Genomic DNA, 23,176 nt, shown 5'->3' with positions numbered 1-23,176 from the left:
TATTTGACAGAGAGATAGCACAAGTAGGCAGAGTGGCAGGCAGAGGGAAAGCAAGAAGCAGGCTCTCTGCTGAGCAGGGAGCCTGATGCAGGGCTCGATCCCAGGGCCCTGGGATCATGACCTGAGCCAAAGGCAGCCGCTTAACTGACTGAGCCACCCAGGCACCCTTCATGTTATATTTCTAAAAAAAATTTCATTTTCTAAAATTTTACTCACAATCGCCACAGGGTCATTGCTACGGGTTGCAGCCAGGCTGAACTTCTTTATGTGAGTGTTGGTTTCCAGAGCTTTTGCAAATTCCTTCAGGGTTGGTATTGGAATGTTCTAAAATGGGGAAGACATAGACAGTTGATAAATCATTCTGTAGCTCCCCCTACCCCAAGTCAAGGACCCACAGCCTTTAAATTCCTTATGGGTTTAGATGGCTAAATGCATGAAATTCTTTCTAAAAGACTCATTAGCCATTGTCCAGCAACCAAGCCATCCTGGGCCAATAGCACCACTTAGTGGCTAATAAGGGAATCTAACACAATAAGACATTCTCTGGCATCACCTTCCTGTTCACTTTAGCCAAGAAATTATGCACATACCAAACTTCCCTCCTTTTCTCTTTCATTCTCTATATTCTAGCCAGACTGATCTACTTGCCATTCTTTAAACATATCATGGTCTTTCTCTCCTCCAAACTCTTAGGTATGCTTTTCCCTTTGCCTGGAGATTCTATTGTCCTTTTCTCTGATTAATTCCTATTCATCTTTCAAGACCTAGCTGAAATATCACCTCCTTTGTTTATTGACTCTCCTAAGCCAGATGAAAATTTCCTTACCTGCAATTCCACATTTGTCAGTTTACCCTATCAGGTTGTAGTTATTTATTTAGTGTCTTTCTCCTAATATAAGTTTTCCAGAATGAAGACCAAATGAATCTTATTCTCTCTTCCACAGCACTCAGCACAATCCTGACCACTGGGAGGGAGGCAGTATGGGGTGCACTAGAGGTTGACATGAGTCCTGGGTGCACTACAGACTAGCTCTGTGGCCATGAGCAACTTAACCTCTTTAAGTGCCACTAAAGATTAAATGAGATACAGCAGTCTACCTTTATCCATGGGGGATATGTTCCAAGACCCCCATGGATGCCTGCAACCACAGACAGCACTAAACACAATATATATTATGTTTTTTCCTATACATACATACCTCTGATAAAGTTTAATTTATAAGTTAGGTACAGTAAGAGATTGACAACAGTAATCAATAATTAAATAGAATAATTGTAAAAATATAATAAAAGCTATATGAGTGTGGTCTCTCTCTCTCTCTCAGAATATATCTATACTCACCCTTCTCCTTCTTGTGATGCTGTGAGATGATAAAGTGCCCGGTGATGAGGTGAGGTGAATGACATAAGCATTGTAACACAAGCTCAGGCCACTACTGACCTGACAGTATGTCAGGAGGACCACCTACTTCTGTACTGTGGTTGACTGAGGCTAACTGAAACCATGAAAAGCAAAATCACAGATAACAGGGGACTACTGTAATGAATTTCATTTAGCAAAGGGTATGGCACATAGCGGGTACTCAATACAAGTCAGTTGTTATTATTAAGTGGCAGATGTTGGCCCAAAAAGAAGTAACAAAACAGGTATCAGGCAAAGTTCTCCCTCTCTTTCTACCTCACACATACCCCTCCTTCCCCTCCCTTTGAGAGTAACATGACTAATTACCAAATAGATAAAGCAGAAGTGACAACTGTGACTTCAGAGAATAGGCCATAAAAGGCGCTGTGGCTTCCTGCTTGCTCTTTCTTTTTCTCTTTGACCACTTGCACTGGGGGAAGCACACCGTCATAGGTGAGGACACTGAGGCAGCCCAAAGGAGAGAGCCATGTGGTGAGAAACTGAGGCCTCCTGCCAACAGCCATATTAGTGTGCCATCTTGAAAGTGGATCCTTCTGCCCCAGTCAAGCCTTCAGATGATCGCAGACCTTGATAACAGCTTCACTACAGCCTCACTTGAGATCCTGAGCCACAACTACCCAGCTCGGTCCTGATTCCTGATACTCAGTAACTGTGTGAAATAACAAATGTTTATTGTTTTAAGCCTCTAAGTTTTGGAGTAATTTATTACCCAGCAGTAGATAACCAATATTCTATGTTTAACATAAATACTAAGATTCTTTCCAAAGAATTCCAGAAACAACTTTTTAAAAAATTTCTTCTTTTGAATATCAGGATATCTTGTCTCAAAACTGGTGACTACAAGGGATTGGACACAGGTGTGAAAGCAGGCAATCGGTCATTGCCATTAAATTTTCTAACCTCATGATAAATCAAGTGACTGACAATCATAATGAAGTACCTTAATGTTGTTGAGGTTGACTTCTTGCAGGCTGGGATCATTGGCTTTCATCTGCTGTAGACTTACTTCCACATTGGTAGGATTGGGTGGTTCCTCAAATATTGGCTTGACCTTCTCACCTTTGACAACATCTAACACACAAATTTTAATTTTATTTTTGCTTATTTATTTTTTTACAAATTTTAATTTTAAAAAGAAAATGTAAGGGTTCTCCTGCCAAAATCAGAGATGACTTCCCCAAAAATGATCTTTCCTTCCATGCTCTGATTCCAATAATACTCTAATATCAATGATAGTACAGCTTATTCTCAACAAAGCAAACACGGGAATGGTATGGTTCTGAGTTACAGTTTCAAAGGGGCAGTTATTGCTGCTGTACATGGACCACTTTCAGACTATAATAATCAAGCCACAGGATCTGAGATGCAAAAAAGAAGAAGAGTCTTTTTATTTCCAAAACCATACTATTCCTCTGGACTGTTTCTTAAAAATATATATTTGGGGCGCCTGGGTGGCTCAGTCGTTAAGGCGTCTGCCTTCGGCTCAGGTCATGGTCCCAGGGTCCTGGGATCGAGCACCGCATCGGGCTCCCTGCTCCGCAGAAGGCTGCTTCTTCCTCTCCCACTCCCCCTGCTTGTGTTCCTGCTCTCGCTGTCTCTCTCTGTCAAATAAATAAATAAAATCTTAAAAAAGTATATTTATTTACTTACTTATTACTTATTCTTTTTAAGTAGGCTCCATGCCCAACATGGGGTTCAAACTCATGACCCTGAGATCAAGAGTCGCATACTCTACCAACTGAGCCAGCCAGGTGCCCTCTCTGGCCTCCTGACCATACCCCACCCTTCTCTGATATCCATTTTGGAGATTTAATTTTGACAAAGATATGGGAAGAGAAACGGGTAGAAAGGCAAAATGAAACAATCTCAAAAGCAGTTAAAAGAAAATGTTTGCAGCATATATTTAACATATACAGTATTAATATCTCAATATACACAGAGCTCCTACAAATCAGTAGACAACCCAATTAAAAATGAACAAATAATAAGATCAGAAGAGTCTCTGCCACTCAACCAAAAATATAAAAAGTCATTAAACTGTGAAATTAAAAAATGAAATACCTTTTGACTAGTAAAAAAAAATGTAAAAAGAGATAACATGTACAATTGGCAACAATGTGGAGTAAAACGCATTGTCTTATGTTGTTGGTGAGAATGTAAACTGATGCAAACTTTTTGGGACAGTCATTTGGCCTCACCTACCAAAATATAAAATATGGGTACACTATGACCCAGTAATTATGTATCTAGAAGTCTAATCTACAGACAAAAATAGCATGGATACATAAAGACATATATTCAGGGATGTTCACTGACGTATTACTCGTGACAGCAAAACATGATAAACAAAATGCCCATCAATGTGAAAATGGCTAAATAACTTATAGCATAATCACATAATAAGGTGCTACCTATTCATTAAAATGAGGCAAACCTACATGTACTGATAAAAGAAGAGAACCACAATTTGAAAAAAAGTTAATGGAAAAGGAAATACGTATAAATATAACAAAATATGTACAAGATCTATATGAGGAAAACTACCAAACTTTACTGAAAAAAAAAGAGGGGCGCCTGGGTGGCTCAGTCGTTAAGCGTCTGCCTTCGGCTCAGGTCATGGTCCCAGGGTCCTGGGATCGAGCCCCACATCGGGCTCCCTGCTCCGCGGGAAGCCTGCTTCTCCCTCTCCCACTCCCCCTGCTTGTGTTCCTGCTCTCACTGTGTCTCTCTCTGTCAAACAAATAAATAAAATCTTAAAAAAAAAAAAAAAAAAGAAGAAGCCAATCTGAAAGGGCTACACAGTGTATGATTCCAACTATATGACAGTCTGGAAAAGGCAAAACTATAGAATGAATCATCAGGAGCTAGGGGGAGAGAAAGATGAATAGGTGAGCAGAGAGGATTTTTAGGAGAGTGAAACTACTCTGCATGATACTATAATTGTGGCTATGTGTCACTACACATTTCTCCAAACCATAGAATGTGCAACCCCAAGAGTGAACCTGAATGTAAACAATGGACTTTGAATGATAACGATGTGTCCAGGTAGGTTCATCAAGTGTAACATATGTACCACTCGGATGGGGGATGCTGATACTGGGGGAGGCTGTGCATGAATTGGGGGCAGGGAGTATATGGGAAATCTTTAATTTTGCCGTGTACCTAAAATTTCCCTTAAAAAATAGTCTTAAAAAAGTTAATGATATGTATATGCAAAAAAGTCCAGAAGATGATGCACCAGACTTTTAATAGCAAACATGCTGCCAGAATGTTACCCTTTGATACTGAAGTTAAAAAGGATAAACACTTTTCATCTGCACGTATTAAAAGCCGAAAAGAAAAGAAAAAAAAGTAACATTGCTTATTGTCTGGATAAATAGCCCAGTATAAATGATGGTTTGTAAATATGCTGCTAAGTCTAGAAAGCACCTGCTCAAACTCCTTCAAAGAGAATAAAATAAAATTAATCTAAGAAAAGCTGTGATCTTCTGTAAGTTTTTACAGCCTGGATCACACTGTAGCAAAATGACCTGATTATTGGTCCATCCTAACCCTGGATAGGTAAGTTCCTTTAGGCAGAGACCATTTTTTATCTTTGTACCTAAGCCTAGAACCTTCCTGACGCATAGTAGGTATTTAGTAGATGACTAATGAATGAGTCAGTGATAGAGTCTAATAAACTGTACACTTCTCCAGGAAATGCTAATACAGAGAATTGTGGTCTCGAACTTTCTGTGCCAGTAAGTCTATGCCCATGTGTCTTTCATGCTCTCATGGGGGAAGTGGGTATTCAAATTCTAATGACCTGCATCCATTATTGAGACAAAAAGACACCCAAATAGAGAAGGAAACTTATCAAAAATACTATAGTTGATTAAAAAACATCATTAGGAACACGAAACTCTGTTTGCAATCTGTGTGGACTATGTCACCTTTTTTTTTTTTAAGATTTTATTTATTTATTTGACAGAGAGACACAGTGACAGAGGGAACACAAGCAGAGGGAGTGGGAGAGGGAGAAGCAGGCCTCCCGCTGAGCAGGGAGCCCAATGCAGGGCTTGATCCCAGGACTCTGGGATCATGACCTGAGCTGAAGGCAGACGCTTAACGACTGAGCCACCCAGGCACCCCTATGTCACCTTTTTATCAGTAATTTTATATTTTGACTAAACAGACCTACCAAAGAGTATGTTCTGGGCAAAACACGCCTGATTGGTACAATACGCTGCAAAACAGAACTTTGATAATTGGCTTCCCTATTCTGGTTTGACTGCTCAAAGCCCAGGGATTTATCCTTGGTGAACTGACAGAATCCACCTGCAAAGTCTGCAAGATGGAAATCTGGATTCAACTGGCAGCCCAGTCAACAGGCCTCCCTCTTAACAACAACAACCTGGAGCTCCCAAGTTTCACAAACCACAGACTCCACATCAACTTACTTCTCACAGGCACTTTGCCACCTTTCGTGCTGGCCATTTCTTCATCAAACTTTGGATTGTTGAGTAAATTGTGTACTCCGAGAACAGCTAGAAACAAAGATAATCAGTAAATATATGTTTGGGAAGGCATGTTAAGATGTCTGAAATGTTAATTTTCCCCTTGAAGATCAATTCTTCATATCATCAAGTAAGTCTCCAGAACCCCCTTGCCTTGCATAGCGTATGGGACACATGTAGTATTAAATAAGCTTACATATATATTTTTTTTTTTTTAGAGGGACTGGTTCTTTATTTCAAAAAGACACTTGTCAATTTTCAGTATCAAAACAGTTTGCACTATTGGTTTCTTTCTCCCAATCGGCCCCCTAAGCTTACATATTTTTAAAAAATCCCTTTCCAATCCTTTTCCATCGCCACCAGCGATCTTCACAGGTCTTTCTGTGGCTATACAGGTAGAATCATTTAGGATCTGCAGGACAATGGTCAAGTTATGTTATGCCCCCAAATTACTGAAAACTTGCTTAGATCTCCTAGTTAAATAGACTCAACGCTTCTGTTTTCTCATCTGTAAAATGTGAGCATGGGACTGAGTCTAAGGATACTCTAAGATCTAACATTATACAGATTATAGCAAATGGCAGAAAGATCATGGGCCTCTTTCAATGAAAGCCGCCCCAATCTCTCAGTACCAACAGCAGTTGTCCTCTCCAGTTTAGAGCATCCTAGAATGGGAAATAAAAGAGATGTCAGCAATAAAAGGTGGGATAAGCATACTGAAGATTTCGCAACTCCTGTATTATGGGGAGCTTACACCAGGAGGCAGCAAAGGATGCAAGAAACGGCACTGGGTCAGCATGAGCTCTAGGCAGGCTGAAAGGCAAGTGCCCCCTTTGCTAATGAAATTATACAGATGAGACTGACCACCTGGAGAAGGATCCCAGAGCAGGTAATCTGTCAGCAGGAGGCAGTGGAGTATCTCAGAGCTCATCAGTCATAGTGTAATCTACACATCAGGAGCAGGGAGGCAGCCAGCAGCCCAATAAAGGGCAAATGCTTACAGCTGACAAGGCTAGGGTTAAGAGTGGTACTCAGGAGCAGTCAGCCAGAGTTGGAATCCTGGTTCTGTCCCATACTACCTCTAGGACTTGGGAAGTTACTAAATGCCTCTGAGGATGTTTCATCAGCGGTAAGGTAGGGATAATAATTATACTTTAAGTGTTACAAAGCTTAAATGACTTCTCATGCATCAGACGCTGTTCTAAGCACTTTACAGATTCTTGTTAAATAAATAAGAATTTGTCACTATGCTTCTGGCACTGTCTAGGGAGAAGACGCCCTATTTGATAAACACAGGCCACGGATCATCCAAACATATCTTGCTTTGGCCCCATACTCACTAAGCAACTTCTAATTATAATTTGGCTCCCATTGCCAAGTTTTAATTTTTGTTTTATCTGTTTCCTGTGAATCTGGCTAGCGGATTAGCCACAAACAGACGGCTCATACGTGCACTGACAAAATCGAATTTTTAGACCATTAGAATTTTTAGACCACCCTATCTAGACCTCACTGGCTGTCAGCCCATCCGCTCATGGGGCTGCTCCTGATCTTCCAGAAAGAACCACCCCAGAGAAGATGCTGTCACCCACCCCCAGGTGGGCTTCCTCCTGAGTTCTGAGGGAGCATCTGATGAGGGAGTGAGGTTAAGCAGAGATGAACAAGACAGTTTTCTATCTGGATTATTCCCCTGGTTTTATTGTATGAATTTCAGCATCTAGATTATTCCAGATGATTGGTGTTTTCCTCTTTCTCCTTTCTTAAGCATTTCCTGGGAATTCAAGCCCAGCCCTGCATTCTCCCTTTGGGCAATTCTAGTAGAAACCATGAGACAACCCTTGAGAGGAGCAGTAACCATAACAGGATCCCTCCACAGCAACTGCAGGGCTAAGAAGAAAGGTCACTGCAAAGCACCTTAACTGTGTGATGCAGGTGCCTCAATTCCTGCAGTCATTTCTGAGAGAGGTTCAAATATGCGAACTTAGTATTGACCACTGATCTCATCACAGGAGGAACGAAGATGTAGCTGAGACGGTAGGCATGCTATTAGAATAAGGCATAGCTGGTTCTCCTGGGAGGGAGGATGGATTATTATTACAAATGTTTTTTAGTGGAATAAAGATGTGAGGATTCTTGCTAAGCCTCGTGGACTGTTTTTTATTTTTATTTTATTTTATTTTTTGAGAGAAAGAGAGCACAAGTGGGAGGGGTAGAGGGAAATGGAAAGAGAATCTTAAGCAGACTCCACACTAAGGACAGTCCCAACTCAGGGCTCGATCCCACGACCCTGAGATCAGGGCCTGAGATGAAATCTGGAGTCGGACGCTTGACCAATTGCGCCACCCAGGCACCCAAATATGATCTGTTTTTTAAAGCACCTTTATCCTGTAGTGACCTAATAACCCTAATAATCTAAATTTACATCCCACTTGGAAAAAAACACATCCCATTAATGCACAAATATGCGGGGCGCCTGGGTGGCTCAGTCGTTAAGCGTCCGCCTTTGGCTCAGGTCATGATCCCAGGGTCCTGGGATGGAGCCCCGCATCGGGCTCCCTGCTCGGCGGGAAGCCTGCCTCTCCCTCTCCCACTCCCCCTGCTCGTGTTCCTGCTCTTGCTCTCTCTGTCAAATAAATAAACCTTAAAAAAAAAAAAAAAGAGTGCACAAATATGCTGGTAGACGCATGGCATCTTTCTTGAAGGATATAGTAGAAATGGGAGAGGACTTAATTAGGGTGAGAAACTTACTTTCATGACATATTCTTTTGTTGGTGTTGCTATGTTCCAATAAAAGTTTATTTACAAACACAGGAGGCAAGTCGCAGTTGGCTGACCCCTGACCTGCCACCATCTTGACTACGCATTCTTTTATACTACGTGTGTTCTGTCTGTCTGCATGCGTAACCAATTCAAATCATAACACCAATTATTATTTTGTTGCTACTGTTTAGAGAACTAGAAAAAGATGAGCAGATTGGGCGGAATATGGCTTTAATTACTGTGTGGGTGTAATGGTTAATAACTCCTGCTCTGTGGTTAGGCTAACAGACTTCTTTGTGGCAATCAAAATGGAATAGCGACTGTGGGGAAGAGCAAGAACTTCACGGATACTTTATGATGATAAAATGTGATAAAATGCCAGATGTGAAAGCTCCTCAGAGTAAGGGCTATTATTTCATTGTTTAGGTTCTCAACACTCCTTTAGATTCCTTCTCTTTGGCTTCTCAAACTCTTGAATTTTGTAGGAAGGGTATTATTGGGGCATTTTATAGCCGAGATAGGAATTTACATTTTACAGCTGAGATACAGCAAAGTAAGATTTGCTCAGAGAGGTGAAGTCACTTGCATCAAGTCTAATGGCTACAAAATAGCTGAAGTCACCCTGGTATTGCAATGCTGATCAGTAGTTACTGAAGTTCAGAGGCTGCTGCTGGGCATGCCAGTGTGTGCCTGGGGGGCCAGAGCCACACAGGAAAGTTTCCCAGAGCTGAGGACTAACCTGCAAGATCATAGAGCTCAGTGTCGGAGGCGCTGGCCAAAGCTTCTTCCAGTTCTGGGTCAAGGGTCACTTTTTCTTCTTTACGAGTTTCTATGGGCTTTTCTTTGGGGATGAAGACTCTCCCTTTAAATCAGAAGGAAAACAAAAACTTTTGTGTGCTGCTCACCAGAGCAGGGTAAGAGGACTGACCAGACAATGCAGCTCTGACCACTGAGAGCCAAGTCATTAAGCCATTGCATACCCAACTGGGATTCTTTCCTTGCTGGAATGATGGCGGTATCATTAATCCACTAATAGAGGGAGGGAGCGTCAGAGGAGGAATCCTGTGTTCTGCAACACAGAGATCTGAGGAGACTATGGTCCTTAAACATAGAAGGAAATGGTGGTTTCTACCTCTCTACCATCAATCGCCAGTATTGCCCTTAGACCTGAGCAAGAGAGGCCCTGCCATGGGCCCCACGTTTTACAGGGCTCACTCTGGTCCTCCTCTCCTGCAATCTCCCTCCTCCCCACATCAAGGGAGAAGACATGGGGCCAAAGGGACATTCCCACCCAGAATCCAGGCCACCTGCTAGGCCCCACTCCAGGCATCTGGGACCCTCGAATTCCCTGCTCAAAGACCCCTGAACTTGCTTCCAGGGCCTGCGTGCATCCCTTCCCCATGTCCATCCTCCTGGAGGCATGTCACATTGCTGGAGTGAGCACCCCAGGCCAAGGGGAGGTTATTTGTGTCAAATATGTGTGAGGCCCCAGCAGTTTAGGACAGCCCCATATGCTTGCATGGAAGCCCAAGAATCCTGGGCTTCTAGGTGTATTTGTAACAGGATAGAACATATTTAACAGCTATTAGCTTTTAAATATTTATAAAAAATGGCACATAGGCTTCTGTGTGTGTTCTTCCCTTGGATCCTGCAAATACTGGAGGCAGAGTCACCCACACAGTCCCAGGGGTTCCTGAGGGACAAACCAGAGCTCTCCCAGAGCTTTCCCCCCTAGATTGAGATTGTAGACCACTAGGATGTTCTATCTGGGGTCACTTGGAGTAGAGTAGTGGCCTGGGGACACAGCTACCTCTCTAGACATACCAAAGGACATCAGATGTAAAAGGAGAAATCAGGATTCTGTGTTTAGAAATTGTGGAGGTCTGTGAGCAACAAGGTATTTTATGCTTCCCACATGCGTATACTCTGCGATCATCTCCCACTTCATCCTCGCAGTCAGATTCCATTTGTTTTGCCCCCGACTCACTTCTCAATATGCTGATATCTATGCCCTACCCTCCTCAGCCCCAACCTCTGGACTGAAGATTACATCGCTGGGAGGATGGCATATTACCTGCTCCTAACTTTCAGCCAGCTCAATGCACCCACATCCTACTCATGCAATGACTTATAAGGGGAAACCCAGGACATTCCAGAGCTCCCACGGCAATACTCCAGACCGACTTACACTCTTTTTCAATTCCTTCCAGCTTTTGACTCTTGATTTCTTTTCTGGAGCTGCTCTTACTTCTTGGCATGATCTTTGAAATTGGTCTCCTCCAATTTGATCTTTAGAGTTCCCTAAAGACTCACCCTTCCACTGCCTTCTCTTTGTCATCTTGAGTAGAACAGAGAGCTGGGTCCCACTTCAGCCAATGGAGACCAACACTGTTTCCAGGTCTCTCTGGCTAGCTAGCCCTTCTCCACTCCCTTTGGAAAGGTAAGGGTCAAACCCAAAGTCAGCAACTCTCCTTTATAAATCCTCTCCAAGAGTTGTCCCTGGTTGCAGGGGCTGTGGACTTCCTGATAGTTTACCAGCTCTTCAAATGGTTGGACATGAAATCGGGGACCAGGCAGTGCTGGGCACCCTAGGGAGACACCACTGCTTATAGTCAATCTGAGGTACCCTGGCCACAAGGTCTCCATCACTCACCATCACCCTGCTTCCTGCCTCTGCATCACATAAACTGCCACCTTTCCCAGAAAGAAGCAAAATACACTGGAGCATAATGAAAAATACAAGGAGAATGGCCAAAAGATAGAAAATGAAAAAAGAAAATAACCAATCAATAACATCTTAGACACTAGGGTTCATCCCAGACTTATTTTTCATAGTATCTGCAGCCTGAAGCCTTTTCTTTGTGGCTCAGATGATCTTGGTTCCAGAGTCAAAGAGGCTTCCCCTTTCCTCCTTCCTCCTAGTGCTTAGGATTACCCTCAATACCATGTGCGCAGGTGGCCCATAGCTGTCAAACTTTAGGACAACTCCTGCTGCACATCCATTCCTGGTGGTCTTAGGGTGGGTAACCAAACAACAAGTTCTAAGTGGATAAAACTACTGCAGAGAGTGAAACGTGGCCCAGGAACCTGAGGGCCCAGGGCCCAGGGCATTCAGAGCTGAAGTTGTACAGCCCCTCGACTGAGGCCTTTATGGCAGCCTCCAAGGCTTCCAGATCATCCGCTGGTGCATCCAGATCATCCGCTGGTGCTTCCAGGGGCCCTGCAGACTCTACTCTGTTCCCTCTGCTCTGTTTGGAAAACTTGCTCTCTGCTCATTTTGCCCAACTGTGTTGCTTTCTAACCTTCTCCTAAGCTACACTGGGCAACTGTGTGCCCCTTTTGTCTCCTCATTTACGATCCAGGCTGCCCCTGCATTTCTAGCTCCCCTGTGAGTCATCTGCAGATGAATCTGGATCTAGAGATAATTTACCACTGCTACTCCTCAGACCTCTACTTTGAGAAGAGACAACAGCTTTTTTCTTGTTATTCTGGCCCTACCCTAATATTGGATGTTAACTGGGATTTTATTGAAGATTTGACATTGTAATTTTTCTTACACAATGAACTTAGTCTAATAGCAGCCATGCTGCCATAGAAACTGCTCCGTACTTCTATGGCAATCCTTAGTTATTTGCCCAATTTGTCACTGTCCAACTTCACTTTCTTAATAAATTGACACGATCAGTGGTGCACAATCCATGAAATGAGCACGATTCAGAGGAGAGCCAGATGTCGCGTAACAGAAGGCAGCAGTGCTCTGACTGACGCCACCTGAGGAGGGGTGCTCCTGCTGCCCCAGGACCCTGTACAGAAGCTCCCAGACAGCATTCATCTGAACATGTATTTATCAAGTGCTCCCCTGTGCCAGCATGCACAGGTGGGAAACGCACAAAACCCAAAGTAAATAAACAAAATGATGAACACAGTACTATGAAGGCAATACATGTCATGGCAGAGAGAAGGGGTCTATTTTAGACAGAAGGGCCAGGGAAAGCCCGAGGCCCTGACGTTTCAGCTGGGACTTTTAGAATGTGAAAAATGGGGATGTGGGTCGGAGGGGAGAGATCATGAGAAGACCCTGGAATGGGAGAAGAACTCAGCAGGTTTGGGGAACTGAATGCAGACGGTGGGGCCGAGGCTCGGCAAGGGAAGGGGAGAGGTGATCAGAGAGGTGGGCAAGGTGAGCTCTCCCGGGGCACCGAGGACCACAGCGAGGATTTGAGACTTTCAGCAGGGAAGTGACATGATCTGATTTGCATTTTAAAAAGACTGTAGTTGCCATGAACTTATGGATGATTCCATTAGTGTCTGTGGGCCCAAGTCCCTGTCTGTAGCTGAGGAAACCAGCACAGGCTGTTGGTACCCACTTTTCCTCCAAAGGGGAGCCCAGGGTTGGAAGCTAAGGAGGAGGGTTTTCCTGGTCTCAGTTCTGAGCTCAGTCCTGGCATGGAGGAACATCCCTTTGCTCCTCAGGGCCTCACCAGGACTATCACAGTGCTTCTCTCACTAGACCACAAGCTCCTTGAGGGCAAGGTAGGGTCCCACTCACTGTGGTGCCAACACCTGGCACATAGCTGTGCACAAAGGGGGTGCTTGGTAAATGCTGGATGAGGGAATGGTTGACTGCACTGTTCTCTTATGGTAGCATCTTAGGTCAGGGGTCTGGTGCCACAGCTATCCTAGACATGGAACAGAAAGGCCTTGAGGGGATGTGTGCGGTTGGTAAAGCCCTGGGCTAAGAGAAATGCACCAACGCCTATAGGACCTTCTTTCGGGCACAACACTACCTCACGCTGCCAAAGCTTTTTCTTTGGGGCTTAAGATATTTTTCACAGAACTAATTTGAGTACCTTTACACTCTAAGTATTAATTTAATTAGCTTACATATTCTACCATAATTTTTCTTGTAACTAGTAAACTTTTTTTTTTTTGAGCAGTTTTAGGTTCGCAGAGGACAGTACAGAGAGTTCCCATATACTCCTTGTCCCACGCTTACGAGCTCTCCCCCAGTGACACTGTGCAGCTGAGTGGGACGTTTGTTACAACTGATGAGCCTACATTGCCATCATTATTATCCAAAGTCCACAGTTTATATTAGGGTCCACGCTTGGTGGTGTGCATTCTACAGGTTTGGACAAAAGTATACTGGCATGTCTCTACTAGCCATGATTCTTTTTAATTATGAATCCAGTTCTTGGGCTTCTTTCCCACTTCCAGGTCAGTTCCCTTGCTGGACGCCCCATGACAAGATATGAGGAGTACCTTTGTACCAGGATGTGGAGCCAGGGGCCCTTACCTTTCTTTTCTCCAGTGAAGGGCACAAAGTCTTCCCTGTCCTTCTGTTCCAAAGCTTCCTTCTCCAGGTACATGAGGAGGTGTTCGCGATCGAACGGGCCAGTGGCTGCTTTCTGGGTCTGGTCTTTCTGTCGGAATCCAGCTGGTAGCAGTGCACTCTGATGAGACAGAGGTGTGAGCAGGAAGGAAGGTGTTTGACCTCCCGATACTCTGTCAATTGGCGCCCAGCCCCAGCCCAGCTGTCTGTGGGGGAGGCAGGGAGAAGGCTACCTGTGCAGAGATGCAAGTGTGCACTGAGGGCTGGGGACTCTGGCGCGTCTCTGAGGCCCTACCCTGGCCCAACCTGTGCTGAGATGTTTCTGCCAATGCGCACAGGCAGAACACAGCCGGCTAGAGCCGCCTCTGAGTCTTCTGCAGCTGCATTCTAGAATGTGGTGGCAAAAGGCCAGGCACCATTCACGGCCTCCTTCCTTGTAGATCACACTTGGGTTTGGCCAGGTCTGTACCCGAGGTCCTTCCGAGCAGGCATACAGAGACTAACAAGGAGCCAACATGATTATACTCTCTTATTTCTAGCCTCTTTCCTGGGAAAACATCCCAACACGTAAGTAAATATTAGGGGAGATGCTGATACCTGCTTGACTAAGCTGAGTGATTCCTTCCTTAAGGTTCAAAAATAAAAACATTTTTTTTAAGGCTGTGTTTTGGGTTATTGATTTATTTATAACTTAGTTATTTGTCAGTCTTGTATAATACCCAGTGTTCATTACAACACATACCCTTCCCAATGTCAAAGATAAAAATATTTTTAAAAATAAATAAAATATCCAAAGTGTCTGGCCTATCAGAATATCATATAAATAATTTTTAGTGACATTTTTCTTTATAGGAAAATCACTATTTTGGATGCCTCTGATTCTAATTTAAAAAAAAAACACCATCAGCACTAAAGAAAGTGCTTGCTAAACAAACACTGTAACAATCTAGTTTGCTTTTCAAGAGCTCATAAAAATAGAATCTCCACTTAAATTGACATGATATTATTGTTATAATTCAAATCCATCCATTGTTGTGAGATCACCAAAGACTTCAAGTTATTCATGCATTTTTAAAAAATGAGGTATAAAAAAGATCTGTTTGCGGGGTTAAAGGCCTGGTGTAAATATCACCTCTGACGTTTACTAGTATGGGATCTTCTGTAAATTACTTTTCTTCGTCTGTCCCCCTCAATTATGAAATGAGAGTAATATAATTTACCCCAAGGGCTTCCATGCCCAGTAGAGTGTATGACCTCACAGAAGAAATTTGGTTAAGATTTGTTCCCTTTCCCTCTTTCCTTTCTTCTTCCTTAAGTCCAACTAGTCCTTTCCTAAGCAATGGAAAATATTTTTTTACCATTTACATTAAATTGGTTTTTGAGAAATACATTTGTCCTATCATATTGTAGACGTGGCTACTGAGGTTCTTTATGACTCTGTCAGAGTAAGTGACCCGGAACCAATCAGGGGAAGAACACAGAATTTGTATTTGGAGCTAAGGGATTTCTACACTACTGTTTAAGGACCAAGCCACACCATTTATCCCCTACTACCACTGACCACCATGTTTCAGTCCCAGGTCACCAACCTTGGGATCTAGGTCATCAAGAACATTTTCCAGCTGTTTCAGTTCCTCTTCTGAGAGTTTGCCAAGAAGCTCATCTTCATCAATGTTCTTGTATTTCTCCAGCTCTTTTTGAAAGGGGAGCGCCATGGCTTCTTACATGCCCTTCTCATGGGTCACGAACATTTAAACAGGCCAGCTTCCTGAGACTTCAGAATACTATCAATAAGAAAGAAACACTGTTATCTTATTCTGCAAACAGGACTTATTCACAGGAGACAAGGGCTGTGCCATCTGCCCATGGAGTCTTTATTGGATGAATAATTCCACAAATCAGTAATATCACTTCCCTTTGCAGAGCAACCTCACAGCTTCTTTTACTAATTTAGATCTTTACAAACAACCCAGAAAGGAAGCCTGGACAGATACTAATATCCCACTTGACAGATAAAGACTCTGAGGCGAAGGTGGCTAAGTTGCTTGCTCGAGGCTCCAGAGCTGGGACGTGCCAGGCCTCCTGATTCCCAGCGTGGTGGGTGCCTTTCCACCACACTCTGCCTCCTCCAGCTTTCCATAGGAAACAGTGGAAAACAATGAATGAACTGTAAGGCAGTCGTAAGAAGCATACTTGTGTCTTTTCAGGGAGAGAGTGATGTGAAGAATACAAAATGGGGTTCATTCAGGAAAGAGAGTTTGGAACGTCTGTGTGAGAAAGCATTGTGCAGTGACTCCCTGCAATTAATCTCAGTAAGATTCTAAAATCCTGACTACATATTCTCTCCACGCTTCTACTCTCTCTTTTTTTCTTCCCTAATCTCCTGTTCTTTCTATTCCCATTTCTTTTTTGTGTCCTTAGTCACGCTCCCTAGTTCGTTAAACCTCCACTCCATTCTCCTTTCAACCCCTTCTTTTATAGTACCTCACTGCTAAACTTCCACCCGGAATGTCATTCTGACTCAACCCCAACTTTCTTGCAGAGGATTTTCCATCTCTCCTCTAGAAAGATAATACTGCATTTAGGAAATAGCAAGGCACTTAGCTGATTGTGTTTCTCTCTAGGCGGTATTAAACTCAATCAGATCTTTCAAGGCAATTAATATTTGCTGTATACCTACTATCTGCCAGGCACACGTCTAGAAAGCAGGAATCTAAAGATAAACAAGATGTGACCCCTTCTTCAGTAAGATCACAGCTCAGTGAGACACACAAATACTTGATAAGCATTAGAACAGAAATATAAGGTAGGTTTAAAAACACATGAGGAAGTAATCATTGGGTAAGGGGGGGCGGGATTGAGGGGAAGTGGTGAAAAACAGGTTGCCTTTGAGCCTTGAAGGAAGAGACCACAGGCGGCTGAGGGTGGGGAAGGGTTATTCCAGAGAAAAAGAACAACATAAACAAAGGCACAAAGATAAGAAGGTGGATGATGGGATTTTAGTGAATTTATTGAATGGTTGGTGTGCTACAGAGAGAGGAAAGAGCTAAAGACCAGAAAGGGACATGTGTGAAGGGCCTTCCCTATAAGCCCTGCCAAGGACCCTGGGCTCTATTCTGTTGGACATGGGGAGCTGCCACAAATGTTTAAAACCAGAGGAAGCATCTGAGAAGCCCATTTTTTACATAAGGTAATTCAAAAGGTAAGAATGAAGAATGGGTTGCCATAGGGAGAGACCAGTTGAAGGTGAGCCACTGAAGGGTTATTGGAATGTTGCTTCTCTCTCTTACTAGTTCACCACATTCAAGCTTGTGGTTTTCTTTTCTTTTTTTTTTTTTAAGATTTTATTTATTTATTTGACAGAGAGAGACACAGCGAGAGAGGGAACACAAGCAGGGGGAGTAGGAGAGGGAGAAGCAGGCTTCCCACTGAGCAGGGAGCCCGATGTGGGGCTCGATCCCAGGACCCTGGGATCATGACCTGAGCCGAAGGCAGGCGCTTAACGACTGAGCCACCCAGGCGCCCCTCAAGTTTGTGGTTTTCTGTTTGGGTGTCTTTTCTATGTACAACGTGACTGTCTTTTCCATTGGCCAGCCATCTTTTAAGCTTCCATTGCTATAGTACAGTAAAATGAATAAATAAACAGAACCCTCTCCCAAAACCCATCCCACTAAAGGCACAGACCAATTAGATCACAGAAATTTTGTTTTGGCCCCAGCTATCACTAATTATGTGACACTGGGCACAGAACTAAATCTGCCAAGCCCTTAACCATCAAATGAACTTTGATGAGGTTGAAGAAGGAAGGTTGAACCATCCTTCTTAATGGACTTGAAGTTACACAGTTTCCCACATTTAACATTCTGAAATTCAGATGTGTTTTACAATCGATGATCCTACGATTACTGTGGGCCCAGCAGCAGTCAAGATGTACTCGACATTGCCTACAAATGCATAATATCAAAAGCACCAGCTTCAAAACTAGAAGAATGGGTGTCAGGGATTTGGGAAAAAAAAATCCCAGGGACTTGTAAAAATAGTGGACCACTCTTTTAAAATCTAACGGGGAGGAAGTGAGACAGGTGGTAACTCAGGCATGTTTAGCAACACTCTCAAAGGAAGATGCAGGTTAAGTTAGTTCCACATAATTACAGAGTGGGCTTTTAAGCACCCAGCATTAATGGCTTATAGTTCTTTTACAGGTTTTTAAAAAAAATTACCACTCTTGATGGAGCAGAGGAGATATTGGATGGAAAAAAAACAGACATTCATGATTGTGAATCAAAGGTATATATACAATGGAATACTATGCATCCATCAAAAAATGAAATCCTGCCATTTGCAATAACACGGATGGAACAAGAGGATTACGTGAATCGAAATAAGTCAATCAGAGAAAGACAAGTAGCATATGATCTCACTGATATGAGGAATTTGAAAAACAAGGCAGAGGATCATAGGGGAAGGGAGGAAAAAATGAAACAAGACAAAACCAGAGAGGGAAACAAACCATAAAAGACTCTTAATCTCAGGAAATAAATTGAGGGTTGCTGGAGTGGAGGGGGGTGGGAGGGATGGGGTGGCTGGGGGATGGACACTGGGGAGGGTATGTGTTATGGTGAGCGCTGTGAATTGTGTAAGACTGATGAATCACAGACCTGTAACCCTGAAACAAATAGTACATTATATGTTAATAAACAAAGTGATTCAAAAAGTTACACTCGAAATGTGAAGAACTTTTAAGAATATTAATCAATTCATTTCAGTTGCATCTTCCCTTTCTATGCCCAGGGTGATCTATAATTTAAAAAATCTATTCATGGGCGCCTGGGTGGCTCAGTTGGTTAAGCGACTGCCTTCGGCTCGGGTCATGGTCCCGGAGTCCTGGAATCGAGTCCCGCATTGGGCTCCCGGCTCAGCGGGGAGCCTGCTTCTCCCTCTGACCTTCTCCCCTCTCATGCTGTTTCTCTCTCTCTCTCTCTCAAATAAATGAATAAAATCTTTAAAAAAAATAAAAAATCTATTCATAGCAGCTTTATTTCAAAAGTCAAAAACTGTAAATAAACTGAACGATCACTGGTGGGTGAATGGAAAAACAAATCATGGCATATCTACATAATGAAATCTATTCAGAAGTAAAAAGGAATGAACTATTGAAACACACAACATGGATGAACATCAAAATAATTATATCGAATAAAAGACGCCAGACCCAAAAGAATGCATAGGGTATGACTCCATTTATCTAAAATGCTAGAGACTGTAATTTATATGACAGAAAGCAAATTTATAGTTGCTTGGGGATGGAAGAGAGAGAGGTAGGGAGGGGCAGAGGAAGGGATCATGACGGGACATAAGGAAAATTCTGAGTTATATATATATGTTTATTCACTACCTTGATTGTGGTGGTTTCACAGGTGCGTGCTTATGTTAAAACTTAGCAAACCGTACACTTTAAATACATGCAATCTGTTGTATGTACATTAAAAGATTTCAAAAAAGTCTATGTGTAAGTCTAAAACTGTTCTTTCAATAAAGTGAAAATTGTACTTTTAAGGAAGCAAGCATCATATTTTAGCTGGTAGCATTTTTTTCCTTAGTGGTACATAAAACGTTGATGTGTTTTAAATTGGTGGTATCTTAGACCTGGTAAGATTCTATTTGTATTTCCAGTCCAGGATTCTACAACTATACTCCTAATTTCACATCTTTCTATAAAACTGACTTGCTCTCCTGATTTTCTAGATCATACCATTAATCTACCAGTCACACATTTTAAAAACTTGGACCACCCTTCAATTTTCCCCCTTCTTTCCATGGCCACTTGGTTAGCATCTCCTATAGATTCTGACTGCACAGAACTTTTTGTTTTTGTTTTAATTTTTTCAAGATTTTATTTATTTATTTGACACAGAGAGAGAGAAGCAGACTCCTCGCTGAGCAGGGAGCCCAATGTGGGACTTGATCCCAGGACCCTGAGATCATGACCTGAGCTGAAGGCAGCCGCTTAACCGACTGAGCCACCAGGCGCCCTGCACAGAACTTTTCACACCACCCCTTCTTCCTGTCTCTCTTGTTTTGCATCTTTGTCCTTTGGGCCCAAACTACTATAATGGCATCTTGAAAGGTTTCTGTTCTTCCCCCTAAGCCACCAGAACACCACAATCGGGTCATCTCTCTTTACACTGCTAAAAAGCCACTTCTCTGGGTAAGGACTTCCAATGGCTCCCTCTTGTCTACAGAATGAAATTCAGACAGTCTAGCATCCAAAACTCCCATAATTTGGTGTCAGGTTGCACTTTCTGCTTTCTGTCTTCATTACTTTCCCAGGGAGTTACTCTACTCCAGCCAAAAAGGCTTATTGGCTCTCCGTGATAGGCAGAATAATGATCCCCCCCCAAAGATGTCCAAATGTGAATCCTCTAGGACCTGAAAAATGTGTTACTTTACATGGCAAAAGGGACCAGGTGGGTTAAATCACGGATCTTAAAATAGGGAGATTATCCTGGATTATCTGGGTGGGTCCAACAGAATCACATGGGCTCTTAAAAGATGGAAGAGGAAGGCAGGAGAGCCAGAGGAGATGTGATGACAGAGCAGAGGGCTGGAGTGATGTGATTGCTGGCTCTGAAGATGGATGAAGGGGCTAAGCGCCAAGAAATGTGGCCGGCCTCTAGAAGCTGGGAAAGAAAGGGAAACGGATTCTCTTCTAGAGCTTTCAGAAAGGAGTGCAGACCTGCTGACACCATGACGTTAGCCCAGTGAAACCAGTCTTGGATTTCTAACCTCCAAAACTGTAACATAATAAATCCTTGTTGTTTTAAGCCACTGAATTTGTGATAGCAGCAGTAGGAAATGAATACACCCTCTTATCCATATATTTCCATTTTTTGAGATAATTGTTATGGATCTCTTCTGTTTGCCCTTCTACATCCACTCTCCACCTTGTGCTGTGCCCCAGGAATATAATGTATTTATACCGCATCCATGGGCTGTCTTGTTCTCAGGCTTACGTTTGGCCAGCAACAGGCCCTGGCAAGAAGCCGGAGGGCAGGGAGAGAGGGACGTTGGTCCAGAAGGCCACATCTCCTCTCGGGCAGCTCTTTATATTCAGCTGCTCTCCCCTTCAGGCCTGGGGGTGGTGAAGGGTCTCTGTTGTGGCTAGCACCAGATTTCTGCCTTACTGGATTCCCTAAACCCACCCGACCACTTTGTAAATAGCCTCTTTATTAAAACTGTTTCAAATGATCCAGTTTGAGTGTGTCCTCTGTTTCTTGTTGGGACTTTGGCTGAGATGGTAATATTCCTTGGAATGCCCTTCTCTATTCTCATGGCCTACCCATGGGCTCTGCTTTTGAGATCTGGCTCGAATCCCAGCTCTTCAGGACCACAGGATGTTGGAGCTGACTGAGGCTTCAGAGATCATGCAGTCCAGCAGTGTAGATGGTTTTTCTCTCACTTCCCTGCTCACTCCATCTTGGCAATTCCTCTTCCTCCACTTTAAATGTTGGCATCCTCAACAGTCCTGTTTTAGCATTTCTCTTCTCACACTATCATTCTCCCTGGGGAACTCGCTGCCTCCAGAGTTTTAACTATAATCCGTATGTTAAAGACCCCCAAATCCCTATCTTTGTCCTAGACTTTGTTCCTGAGGGCTAGATCCAAATATTTCTAACTGCCAAACCAACATCTTTACTTGGCTGCCTCCAGCACGTCTGAGGACCCTCATCATTTGTCCTAGCAAACAGCTTCCCCTACTCTAGAATTTCCAGTTGGTGCCAAGAAACCAGGGAGCCATCCTTAACACCTTCTTCTCCTTGTCTCCCCCACCCCCCACCCCATCCATCACCAAATCCTGTCCTTACCTAAACGTGTTAGAATCCACCTACTGGACTTGTCTGCACTGCCACATCCAGCCTTACCCACTCTCCATCCATTCTCCATACAAATGATCAAAGTGATTTTTTTAAAGATTTTATTTATTTGACAGAGAGAGACACAGCGAGAGCGGGAACACAAGCAGGGGGAGCGGCAGAGGGAGAGGGAGAAGCAGGCTTCCCGCCGAGCAGGGAGCCTGATGCGGGGTTCGATCCCAGGACCCTGGGACCATGACCTGAGCCGAAGGCAGACGCTTAATGACTGAGCCACCCAGGCACCCCCAAAGTGATCTTTTTAAAACAAGTTTGCCCTATTACTTAAAATCTTCCAGTGGCTTCCAATTGCCTTGAGGATAAGGATCAAATTCACAGTCTGGCCCCTGTCATCCTCATCAGCCTCATCCTGCACTGCACTCTCTATCTCCTCCTGGCTCCAGCCTCCTGGACCACTTCCAATTCCTGGATCGTGCCTTATGCTGCTCGCTCTGCTCAGAGCACTGGTTACCCCCACCCTCCTCAGTTGAATGCTGTCTTATTCATCTTCTGGTCTCATGTAAGCTTCAATTCCTCAGGGAGGCCTTGTTCAGACACAGAGACAAGGTCTGGGTCACTTCCCTCCCCCATGGCATAACCCTTGATCACAGCTCTTGACTTTATTACCATTGCTTGTTTTATCTCTGTCTTCCTCGCTAATCTCTGCGAGGACACAGTCTTTTTTTTTTTTTTATGTAAAGGTAAGAGGGAGAAGCACACTGCATGCCAGGACCCCGGGATCATGACCTGAGCCGAAGACAGACACTTAAGCGACTGAGCCACCCAGGCGCCCCAACATAAGTCTTGACCCAAAGCAGGCATCCAACAAATGCAAACGAAGAAAATGAGCACAGAGGTGAAGTTACCCACTGGTCCAGAGTTCATTCCATTATATGCAGTGCCTCTACTCTCTGTCATGGAACTTTCTGAGGCCACCTAAGACCACAGAAATTGCTCCTCTTCCTAAATTCACATTGTCTGTCACCAATTTGGTGTTCATCTCTTGCTTTCTTGTTATCTTTTCATGTTCGTTACATATATGGTTTTCTCTTCAACTATACCACGGACTCCCAGAGGACAGGGACAACACGGTAATTCTTTATAGTCTTAGGCTTCTCAAGCTCAGGTTTGTATATTCATTCAACAAGTATCTACTGAAAGCCTATCGTTTCCAGATACTGCTGGGACAATAGCAGTGAACAAAACAAATGGTATCCTGTGCCCCAACCAAACTTACAGTTTAGCAGGGCAAGTA

The 23,176-nt window shown here is 43.5% G+C and overlaps 1 protein-coding gene across 1 annotated transcript in view; it reads right to left on the bottom strand.

The window, feature by feature from the left end:
* Positions 1 to 23,176, bottom strand: part of TMOD2 (tropomodulin 2) — a 70,291-nt gene that overhangs the window by 13,791 nt on the left and 33,324 nt on the right. Inside the window, exons 3-8 of the mRNA XM_025884132.2 lie at positions 15,601 to 15,795; positions 13,976 to 14,132; positions 9,419 to 9,541; positions 5,863 to 5,949; positions 2,364 to 2,494; positions 217 to 324 (exon numbers count right to left, since the gene is read on the bottom strand). Coding sequence (XP_025739917.2) covers positions 217 to 324; positions 2,364 to 2,494; positions 5,863 to 5,949; positions 9,419 to 9,541; positions 13,976 to 14,132; positions 15,601 to 15,726 — 732 coding nt within the window. The 5' untranslated portion in view covers positions 15,727 to 15,795. The remainder of the gene's footprint in view (positions 1 to 216; positions 325 to 2,363; positions 2,495 to 5,862; positions 5,950 to 9,418; positions 9,542 to 13,975; positions 14,133 to 15,600; positions 15,796 to 23,176) is intronic.

The sequence above is a fragment of the Callorhinus ursinus genome, unplaced genomic scaffold (genome assembly GCF_003265705.2).
Source record: "Callorhinus ursinus isolate GAN/ISIS: 27379988/994484 unplaced genomic scaffold, GSC_fseal_2.0 scaffold25, whole genome shotgun sequence".
In the NCBI taxonomy this organism is placed as follows: Eukaryota; Metazoa; Chordata; class Mammalia; order Carnivora; family Otariidae; genus Callorhinus; species Callorhinus ursinus.
The sequence above is the reverse complement of the archived record's forward strand: the minus strand, read 5'-3'. Positions and strand labels throughout refer to the sequence as shown.